Below are 10,843 nucleotides of genomic sequence, written 5' to 3'. Positions count from 1 at the left end.
CCGAGCAGAAATCGGCCCCGGGGAGCCAGCGAGCTTGGGGACAGCTCTGCCAGCGCCTCGTGCGATAGCAGAGAGACCATACGGCTTGATTTAATCTCCTAATCATAATTGTAAGGGTGGATTTGGGCCCGGGAGGAGCGTGGGCAGCGGGGAGGTAGGATGGCAGGATGCTGGGTCCTACTGGGGAGGCATCAGGGGGACTCGAGGGCAGGGGCTGTGCTCATCCGGAGGGCACCTAGGGCTCCTTGTCCCTGAGGGACGGGGCAGGGCTGCCAGCGCCAGCCAGGTGAGCACCCAGGGACATTTCCTGCACCCGAGTTTACGTGGCATTTCTTTACACAAAGGAAAGCAAATAAGCTCAAGCAGGGCGTCACCGGGAGAGCAAACACCGGCTGGAAAACAAAACCGGAGCCTTGCAGCCAGCTCCCGGCAGCAGGGACCCCCAAACCACACTGAGGGCTCGTTTCTGGGCTCCTCCAAACCAGCTGACGGCACCCGTGGGTTGTCCCACCGCTAGTTTTAAGCAAAGAGCCCCGAGAGGAGCTGAGGTGGCTGTCACCACCGTCACGCGCCTGGCCTGGGCTCAGCATGGGGCAGAGGACCCTGCACACCCGCTCTGTATTGGGTGCTGCAGAGCACCCAAAAAACACCAGGCTGGGCGCACGAGACCAAAACCAACCCAATCCTGAATGGCTAAACCTCGTTTTGGGGGGGGCGTAAGCCCCACTTCGAGGTTGAACCCATTGAGCACCAACTTGTTTTTAGCAAAAAAACCACCCCAAACCCATTTCGGCAGCCGCACCTGCGAAACGAGCTGGGCAGGTCCCTGGCAGGGATGGGGCAGCACCTTTCATCCGCCGGGTCACCCACAGAATCAGAGGCTCCATCAGCCCCTAACGCCGGGGTTTTGAAGAAACAGCCTCGATAGGTTGGCCAGAAACGTGGCCGAACCACAGACACTTCCCCCTGCAGCACCCCAGGGAGCTAAACTGCCCCAAAAATTGGGGTGACACCAACCCGGTTCCCGTTCAGCCAACGCCACCTATGCTGTGGCTTTCAAGTTGGGCCATTTTAATGCATTTCACCCGTTTTCGTGCACTTTGCTGCACGAGCCAGGCTGGCGGCGGGGAATTTGGGTTGTGGATGCTCGGGGAGGAGAAAGGTTCAGCACCCTCTCCAGGCACCCACTGTCCCTGCCACCAGTTGGAGCGTCACATCCTAGTCTCTGCTGCCATCTAGTGAAAGAAACTCCCTGTTGCCCACGCCTAGAGCATCCCTGGCCCTGTGTCCCCCAAAAGCCACTTCTGGTCCCTCTGTGGCCTGGCACAGCCCCAGGTCCAGCAGCGCTGTCCCAAAGGGAGAACAAGACGCCTCCACCCATCCCCAAGCCCACGCGAGGATGGGGCTACCCCCATGTAATCCACATCCTGAGCACGTGGCCAGCCAAGGGGCAGGGGACAGCCCAGACTCCAGGGTACCCCATTTCGGGGCTCGCAGCCCGGCACCGCCCCAAGCACGCTGGCAGCAGACACGGGCGTGCTAGAAAATCCTCCTTTTATTTTCATTTAAAAGATGTTCCGAGCCTGGAGCGAGCAGCGAGCTCTTCCCCAGGACACGGGGATTTGGCCCCATCAGCACTTCTAGTTCCCAAAAAATAGGAAAGAAAACCAAAATAAATCCCACAGGTATCTCCTGCCGCCCCAGCGCGCTCCCAGGAGAGGCTGCAGGGTAAATCCTGCGGCACTCAGCTCCATACATGAACACGAACCGGGGGCACAGAGACACTGTCATCCGGGACGTTCACCAGTGCCAGCCACGGGCTCCTTTCGGGATGTCTTAACAAGGCAAGCAGGGCTAACGAAGCCCTGGTCCAGCATCATTCCCACGTGTGGTCCCCGACGAGGACGCTTGGTCTGGGGGACCCTAAAGTGCTTTGCAGGGACACACACACCCCCCGAGATGCCTTGGTGCTCCAGGAGGGAAGGGCTGGGGGCCAGTATAGAGCCCACGGAGCTGGGAGAGGCCTGGATTACACCCCCACCCTTGGGTGCTGGCATAGATGACACCCTACAGGGCTGGTGGCCCCTTTCTCCCCCTCCCGTAGACCCCCAGGGTTAGGGCCAGCCCTCTGGCCGCAGCCTGGCGCTACAGAGAAGGGGGCAAACAGGTGAGTTTGGCCCAGAGCCACTGCCTGGGCTTCACCCAGAGCAGCAGCAGTGACATCCACATCTTTTGGGGTTCCCGGTGCGCCTAAGGTCATCTTTTAACAAGAAAATGCCAAGTCTGGAATAAAAAACGGCACCCGTTTTAGCAGCAAGTCCTAAGGGGTGGTCCAACCGCTCGGCATCCCCAAGCCATCGTCCGGTGCTACGGCGCAGCAGCATCCCAGGGAGAAAACAGGTTTCCAGTGGGACAAGGTGTTGGCACCAGTGGCCGTAAGCCGGCTGGGCGGTCCCACCAGGAGTGGGTGCCGGTAGGAAGAGAGAAGATACTTGGTCCCATTTTACTGGCCGAGGGAAAGCCGAGCCACGCGCAACAGCCACGGCCTGGAGGTCGCAGAACCACGATCTGTACGCAGGGTGCCGCCGTCTCGGTGTCCATCCTCAGCCAGCGCTGGGGTAACAGTCACCTGCAAGCAGCGGGGTGAGAGATGGGGTGAGTGGCCACAGTCAGCGTACCCCAGCCTGGTGCTCGGCCCCCCATGTCCCCGACCCAAAGGAACCCACTCCTGCCCATGCCTTGCTGATGCCCACGGTTGTGTTAGCCCCAGGGCGCAGCCCAGCCCCATGGAGATGCTCTGGTGCTTCCTACAAGGGAGCAGTCCCAAACCCGCAAGGAAATGTTTCCCAAGGGCTGGAAGCCTCGTGGAAAGCAGAGCTTTTCCTGGCCATTCAAACGGGCAGTTGATGGGATCATCTACTGCACGGGGTTGGCACTCTGGGGTCTGCCATCAGCCATCCCAACAGCAGGCACAGGGTAAGGGACAAAGCATCCCTGGGACATGTCACAGAGCGCAGCCGTTGCTCTCTGCACATCACTTCCGGTGTGACCCACCTGCCCTGACGTATCCCCGAGGGTGGCTCACCTCCTGTGCCCACGGGAGAGGTAGTCCCGGTTCAGGGAGCAGAGCTGCTGCTCCAGACGGAAGATGCGAAACGCCAGGTATGAGGAGGACACGACCAGGAGGCAGATGCTGGGAGCAGAGGAACAAACAGGAGCACTCAGCAGTTGAGACAGACATTCCAAGCGTACCCCCGGTCCTCCCCACGCCACGGCCGCCCTCAGCACACTTACAGCACAATAAAGATCTTCAGAAGCTGGTAGTCGGAGGGTCTCAGCTCCGCCACGCAGCTCTGCTCCACCTCCAGCTCCTCCTCCAGCTCCTCCTCGGTGTTTATTGCACTTTCTGAAACGCAAGCTGAGTCAGTGGCGTGGCGATGCTGGGCAGATGCTCGTGCTCCTCTGACAACCGGGAGCCTTCAAGCATCAAATATGCCTCCCTCAGGGGCTAACGCTGCCTGCACCGCATTGCGGGCACACGCCGAGGGCTCAGCCCCTGCAGCCATCCCCACCACCAACTCCCAGCCTCAACCCTGCTCGTCGGCAAGGCAGAAATCCCGTCCATGAGGGCAAAGGATGGATGAACACGTGTTTACGGAGGTGTACGCCCAGCACTGTGTGCAGGACCTGGCACAAACCCGCATCCCCAGGTCGGGTGTAGCCCTCACCCGAAACCAGGGGCTCCTCGGAGGTGAAGGAGCTCTCCTTGGCGCTCAGGCTGCTGACGGAGGTCCGGTGGATGCACTGGTAGTCGGTGTCCGGCAGCGACAGTGACAGCGAGGCGGGTGACACCTTCCTCCACTTGCCCTCGGGGACGATCACCTCCTGCGGGAACAGCCCCGGCTGAGCCGTGCCGATGGCAGTCGTTTCTCCCATGAAACTGGCAGCGCCGAGGACACGGTGGGGCCAGATTCAAACTCGAACCTTATGGCATCTCCGTCAAGCACCAGCACACCCAAAACATCATCCAAAGTGGGAAGTGGTCCTCCACGATGGCCCCATGGGGACTCGGGTTCCTACCTACCCCAGGCCTGCCCCAAATACCGACTGCTGCCTCGTTCACCCCTTGAAGCCCAGCATGGATGGTCACCTGTCACCCCCCAGAGCCCCTCACCCCCCCTGTGGCTCAGCATCCCGGTCCCAGCGCACCCCAGAAAGACACCAAATTGAGCCGCACAGAGAGGAGCTCCCCCACCCGAGAGTCACCAGGGTGGGAGCTGCTGAAGGGCTACATCCCCGAGAAGCACCGGGAGATGCTTCCAGCCTGAATCACTCCCGATGCACTCCCTGAAAATCACCCTTGACTCCTGGGATGCCACCAGCCCACGGGGGCCAGCCCACGCCCTGTTCAGTGTCCCTGTAGGGCCTGGCAAGGTCACAGCACCAACGGCTTCGTGACCAAGTGGAGACAGGGACAGCCATCCGCATTTCATGGAGAGGACACATCCAGCTGGCCAGGGATGCAGCCAGTGCCGGAATAGCTGAGCCCTGCTGTGCTCCGAAGGCAGCTGGATGCTGCCCCTTGTGCTCCCTCTGTCTCACAGGCTTTTCTCCTCTCCAGGCTCCCAGCTACGAGACATCCCACAAGTTTTAGGGTAATTCAACCACATTTCCAGCCCGTTTTCTGTGTTCATAGCTGCAAACAGCATCAGCCAACAGGAGAGCAGCAGCATTTTACACATCACTGAAGTTTTTCTGTCTATAAATGGACCCCTGAGACCAGCCAGCCGAGCCATCGGCTTGTGCTTAGCCGACGGCTGTCCAAATCATCCCCTTGACCCATCCCTTTCTGCCAAGTCGGGGTATGAGGATCCCAGGGGACGAGCTGCGGAGGCGACGGCCGCATCCCTGCGCGACCTTTCTTCGCAGCGAGGGGAGAGGACCGACCCTGCACCCTGCAAGCGGCTGCCAGCTGAACTTCAGCATGCCAGGGAGGCGTTAAACCCACCGAGGGGGCCGGGCGGCCGCTCTCCTGCCCACAGGGTGAGTTCGTGGGGGTCCTTCCCTCTCCCAGAGCTGCCCTGACCCTCACCAGCGACACGGCATCGGGCTCCTCCGTCAGCTCCTTCAGACTCAAGCTCTTCTTACTCGAAACCTGGAGGGAAGAAGGCAATGGGCATTATGGTGCTGCCTCTCCCTGCCTCAGCTCGAGCCAGAAAACTGAATTTTGACATTTCTAGTGAGTCTACAAAGAGGCACTACTTAAAATTTCCAAACATGGGGATTTTGGGGCCAAAGAATAGCATCCGGCAGAGGACAGGGCACCCCACTACCAATAACCCTACGGGGTCGCAGCAGAGCCGAGGGCTCCTGCCCCAGTCTCAGTTCCCAGGAGGGGATAAACTATCGGGGGGGGTGAGGAAAGGGAATACCTGGACAGAACGCAGCACATTTCAAAGCATAAATACCCCAGTTCGGCAACAGGGCCGAGTCACCCAAATCGCCACCCCAGCACAGTCAGCAGCTCCGGCACCGCTGCCCATGTGCTTCAAAAGCAGAGAGAGAAAGTCCTGGCAACCTTCCTCTCCAGCTGATGGATTTCCTCCCTCCTCCAGCTTTCCAATTAATTTTTTTTTTCTACTTTGTACCATTTTTCCTCCCCTTAAAACTTTAGATCTGGGGAAAAAGGCAGTGATGCGTGGAGTGGCAGAACTAGTATTACCACCAGATTATAAATAATTCATATACACGCCCTGGGAGAGAGCAGAAACTCCAGGCTCTGCCACTGTCATCCATGACCCAGAAAAGGCCACCAGCGGCTCACAGGACAGGACACCTACGCAACACCTGGGGACGGGCACGGCCCTGCCCCCAGGATGATCAGGAGTGTGTCAAGAAACAGCCACTGTCATTGTGAACTACAAAACTGGGACAGCCTCCAGCGTCGGGCAGAGGGGATGGTGAGGATGCAGCAGTGTCACAAAGTGCTGCCGTTCTCAGCAGGCTCCAGCCCCTATTCCCATCCCTTGCTGCGAAGCAAGGATGCTGAGAGGAGGCGGCAGGGCACCAGGGAGGGCTTTGGGAGAGCTCCAAAGCCCCCATAGCAATGGCAAAGAGCTTTGCTTCCCCACACACAACCCAGAGGGAGTTCGTGCCTTTCACACACTGTCGGACGTGGGGTGAAGGTACCTGTAGGTGCGTGCAGACTCTCCTCAGGACATCATAGACACTGTCACGGGAGATGAGGGACACAAAGATGTACTGCAAGAGGAAGAGAGAAGCTGTCGGGAGAGATTCCACCCCATCCCGAGTCCAGTTGCCCAAAGGCAGAGACGTCCTGCCCTTGAATATCCCCTCCTTTGGGAGCCACATCCCCCTCTGCTGCTATTTTTGCAGCCTACTACAACCTGGACCAGATTTTTTTGGGGCCAGTTTTGCTCGGCTGCTGTCCCCACGGGGCCTCCCACACTCAGCCCAGAGGGTTGCGGCAGCAAACGGGGCCGGGAGCAACCAAAACCATGCCGGCAGATCAGCGCAAGGGGCCGCAGGGCAGCGCTCACCTCGCCCGATGCGGAGCCCACGCAGTGCGCAGGGCAGCCTTGCAACCAGATCACTCCAAATGCTCAAACCCAGCCTTGTCCCACCCCTGCTAAAATCCCAGGGGAATAACCCCCTCCCTGGGAGGGGACAGGCAACACACGCTGCCTCGAGCAGCAGCGGGGCAGGCAAGGACTCAGACGCACCGAGCGGGACTACGTCAGCTCGCTGCAGCCGACAACACCCAACGTGATCTAAAAGCTGGAAATTCAACCCCTTAACCAAGTTTTCTGCCAGTTTGGGTTGAATGCTGGCCCAAACCCTGCCCCTGCTTGCGTGTAAGGAGTTTAAGGGTTTTATTTGAGCCTGGCAGGGATTTGTCAGGCTCGACCGAGTTTCACTTGGGCTTTGCTTTTCCCAGAAACAAAGTGAATTCAGAAACAAAAGCAAAGCCACGGTGTTTGCCCTGGCCGGCTGCCAGCGCGGCGCCGTGCTTACTTCCCAACCAGCCCTCGCCTTCAGCCAGGGATGGAAATCGCTTTCTTCCCCCCTCTCAAATCACCGTTTACTCAGACCAGGGCATCCCCTGGCTTCAGTTTTGCCACGGTGACGCTCCCGACGCTCGAAGCGCCGGTGTTACCTTTCTGCTGGCGTTGGTGGTGATGGCCAAACCGTTGGGCAGCAGCCGAGCCGTCTTGTGCTTTTTTATCAGCTGGACCGAGACCACCGGGATCACAACCTGGAAGGTAAACAGACACGGGGGTGGGCAGGGACGGGCACGGCACGAGCTCGGGGCGTTTCCTTTGCAAGGTGAGGATTTAACGTGCCTGGTAATTAATTACACCCCAAGCAAAGCAGCGACACGGGGATTCAGAATTTCACCGAGACGGCTGGGTCACGGCACCTCCCGCATTAATCTCCGCTCTATCGAAACAGCGAGGACATGGGGAAAGCATCGTCCAGTGAGTCCCCCCAAGACCCACCAGAGAGCGCCCCTGCAAGCCCAGCGATGGTTAAAAATAAGGCAGGATGTAATTTCTGGCAGGATAACTTCACTGAAACCTCGTCCTTCCATCAAGTATTTCTTTAAAGTGCCTGATATAAATAATTCAGCTTTTCAGCCCAGTTTTAAAGGAAGTTGTCTCTACCCAAGATCCCCGTCAGCCACCAGACTAACGGAGAAGCATCAGATTGTAAATCAAGAAGAAAAGCCAAGAGAGATTCAAATCTCCCCCCACCAAAACCTTTGATCTTCCTTCAAACGCTGTTGCAGCCTGTAGGTTTTGCATCAGGGAATTTTAAACCAAACCAATATTTGTTTTCCCCAGGCGGATCCCGCAGGTGATCAGAAGGGGAGGCACAGCTGCGCTCCCCTTCGCATCGGAGGCTTTCGATGGCGATTTTGGGTGCGGGAGGGGATAAGTGGGGTGAAGCATAGCCTGGGCTTCAAGCCTTATGGGACCGGGACAGGCTGGCCCCCACGTTACCTTGATGTCCTTCCCAAAAAGGTTTGCATAGAAGCAGAGCCAGTTGGGGGAGATGTACAGCCTTCCCTGGATAAGGATATCTCTCTGGAGCGCGCAGGAGCAAACTGCAAGGCAGAGAGGGGGGCATGGCAGAGTCTGTGCTGGGTCATGCAGTCCCCATGCCCGTCCCTCGCTGTGCCACCCACCTTTTAGCACGCTCTCCTCCGTCGGGATGTCTTTGAACAGCTTGTGGTACTGGGAGTTGTACTTGCTAGCAGCCTGAAAAGGAACATAACAAAGTTATCCGGTGACCTTGCTGATAAGGAGATCCAAAAAACACCCCTGCAAAAAAATCTCCCTCTCCCCGCACCCGGGACCGGCGCAGCGGGGTCCCACCAGGCTGGGGACGGCGGGCCCGAAGAGATAGAGGAGGCTTGGATGATCCAGCACCCAGAAAACGCTGCGCCATCCTCCCAGCTAAACATTTCCCCTAGCATCTAAAGAGGCTGCTGAGCCCCTGTGAGGAGCTGGGTCTCTCCCAGGCTCATCTGCACGCAGCTTGATTTGCCCAGCGGTTTCTCTCCTCCTCCTCCAGCTCTTCCCTTATTCGGGGCACGGTGACAACACTTGCTTTGCGCCCATCGTTCCGCACCATCCAGCTATTTATATTCCTGGTGCCTCTTCAAAGCCTGCTGGCAGCCGCGGAGGGAGACCCAGCAGGTTTGCCCTTAAATAATTTCGTATGTAAGGTAAAGGCTCCGAAGCAGCTCAACGCTTCGCATTAAATCCACTCGGTAAGTCCTGTAGGGCAGTGCTGACAGATTTGTGTCCCCCTGTGCTGGAGGAGGTAGTGCCCGGACCTCAGGGTACTCCCTGGGGACGTGGCCGTCCCCACAGCAGTGATGGCTGCCCCCCAGAATCCAAGGGACGAGATGCTTCACCGGGACGGGGAGAAACCCGGCACAGCTCAAAGGGCTCCGGGGGAGCGAGGCTGGTTTGCCAGCAGCACCGCAGGCAGAGCCCCGCTGCCTGCGGTGACAAGGTCACCCCTGCTCCATGCACCCTGTCACCAGATGAGCCCGACTGTAAGAGGATCAAGGCTCAGCACCACCTGGGGTCAGCTCAGACAGCCCCCGCAGATACCGGGATGGTGGCAGGTGCCAATGGGAGCGTTACAGGGGGACCACGGCATCACCTCCAAGCCAACCCCAGGCTGTCGTGACCTGCAGGTCGAGAAAGACCCCCTGGCCCCAGCACAAACCCACTGCCACCTACTGACCCTCCCAGATGCTTCTGAATAATCAGCAGAATGTTCTCCTCCGTCTTCTTCACAGGGAAAGGCAAAATGACTCCTCCCTCCGCTCCTTCCTCTTCCAGAGCAACTCCTTCATAGATGGACCAAAAAGCTCTACTTTGGGCACAATTTGAGCAACCAAAAAGGTTCGAACGGAGGAGAACGGAGCTGCTTGCAGGCAATATTTCCACTTTTTTCCTTTGCTCTGGATGGAAAATCCCCAAAGTGTTTGCAAGGGCCTGGAGATCACAGGCCACACAAAACCATCACCGGCTGCCCTGAAAACGCAGGCAGGAGCCTCTCTGCTACACCAGGAGCCAACGCAGCTCTGCCTGCATCTCTCCCAGCCCACATACGACACCCCGGGTGGGCTCCTCCGTGGCGGATGGCCAGGGTCAGGCTACAACGAAGAGGTTTGCTCATGAAGGCAAAGACTTACCACTTCCCGGTGGCATTTCTTGATGTCTTCATCCTTCAGGGCTTCATTCAGGTGAAGGCTAGGAGGAAAAATAATAATCATCAGGTAAATGAAGAGCCCGAGGTCTCTCACCCACTCTCTAAAACACGTGTACCACAAGAAGAGACACAGCAAGACGTAGAGAACCGAGGAGAACCCAGGAAGCCACATTCTGGCTGAAGTGGTGATTCACGGTAGCAGCAGGCATTGCTGAGGTTAAACAGCAGCGGCAGAAGGCTGATCCCTGTCTGGCAGCGGGCTGATGGTGAGCTGGTGGGGGCACAAGTACCGGGGTACCCGTGCCCAAAATGCACCCCAGCACCAGGGGAAGGAAGTCAGAGCTGCCCCAGCAGCCTGGCCATGGGCAGCTTCAGCCGGGTCAGGATTTCCCCAGGGAAAGCACACATGGGAATTGGAGAACGTGCCCGGGCGGGAAGACAGACTCAACTATGGCCATGCACAGGGGCATCCATCAGCATCCACTGTGCAGGCACATCAAGGGAGAAACCACAGAGATGGTGAAATCCTCCCAACAACCTCCACAACCGGAATACCAGTCCCCTTCCCCAACCCACCCCCATCCCTCCTTCTATAGACCCAATATTTGAGGTGAAAACGAAGAGGGGAACCCCTGTGCCCACCCCTAGCTGGTGGGTTGCAGCTGGGGGTCGGAGGCAGCAGGATGCTGCCTCAACAGAAGGAACAGAAAGAGCAAATGCTCAAGCATAGACCGGGGGATGCTGCCTCTTACCTGCCGTCGAGGGAATCCAAGCTCTTCTCCTTGTGGGATGCCTCCAGCTTCTCACGGCCATGCATGGGCTCGGGGCTCTTCAGGGGAGCTGCTTTTTCATGCATCGGCTTGGCGCTGCAAGGAGAAGCCTGTTAGCCCTCACAGGGAAGGGAAGGAGGGGAGAGCTGCGTTTCGGAGACGTAAATCCGTTCTTTTCAATCCCGGTGGGCAGAGACATTAGTATCTCTTCCACTCAAGGACAGCAAGAGTATTTCTGCGATTTCCCATGTCACATGGAGGAAAAAAAAAGGGCATTTCTTGCCAGGAACTCCCTAGCGCTCGCAACCAAGTGGCCAAAG

The 10,843-nt window shown here is 58.0% G+C and overlaps 1 protein-coding gene across 1 annotated transcript; it reads right to left on the bottom strand.

Moving 5' to 3' along the window:
- Nucleotides 1-3,081: 3,081 nt before the first annotated feature.
- GRAMD2 (GRAM domain containing 2) lies at nucleotides 3,082-10,609 on the bottom strand. Its single transcript, XM_010158147.1, has 10 exons — nucleotides 10,506-10,609; nucleotides 9,737-9,794; nucleotides 8,210-8,282; nucleotides 8,025-8,128; nucleotides 7,178-7,276; nucleotides 6,190-6,261; nucleotides 5,093-5,155; nucleotides 3,729-3,885; nucleotides 3,295-3,406; nucleotides 3,082-3,193 (listed from the first exon to the last, which is right to left on the bottom strand). The coding sequence occupies exons 1-10, from the start codon at nucleotides 10,607-10,609 to the stop codon at nucleotides 3,082-3,084; spliced, it is 954 nt and encodes a 317-aa protein (XP_010156449.1).
- Between the last annotated feature and the right edge of the window lie 234 nt (nucleotides 10,610-10,843).

The sequence above is a fragment of the Eurypyga helias genome, unplaced genomic scaffold (assembly GCF_000690775.1).
Source record: "Eurypyga helias isolate BGI_N326 unplaced genomic scaffold, ASM69077v1 scaffold41928, whole genome shotgun sequence".
In the NCBI taxonomy this organism is placed as follows: Eukaryota; Metazoa; Chordata; class Aves; order Eurypygiformes; family Eurypygidae; genus Eurypyga; species Eurypyga helias.
This window is presented reverse-complemented; position numbering and strand designations above follow the sequence as displayed.

Bases quoted from the DNA above. Each gene is read 5' to 3' on its own strand.
- GRAMD2 (XM_010158147.1), bottom strand. From the start codon at position 10,609: ATGCATGAAAAAGCAGCTCCCCTGAAGAGCCCCGAGCCCATGCATGGC. The intron at 9,795-10,505 runs GTAAGAGGCAGC...TTTTCCTCCTAG, and splicing joins TTGGATTCCCTCGACGGCAG to CCTTCACCTGAATGAAGCCC. The intron at 7,277-8,024 runs GTAACGTGGGGG...TTTACCTTCCAG, and splicing joins TTTTTGGGAAGGACATCAAG to GTTGTGATCCCGGTGGTCTC.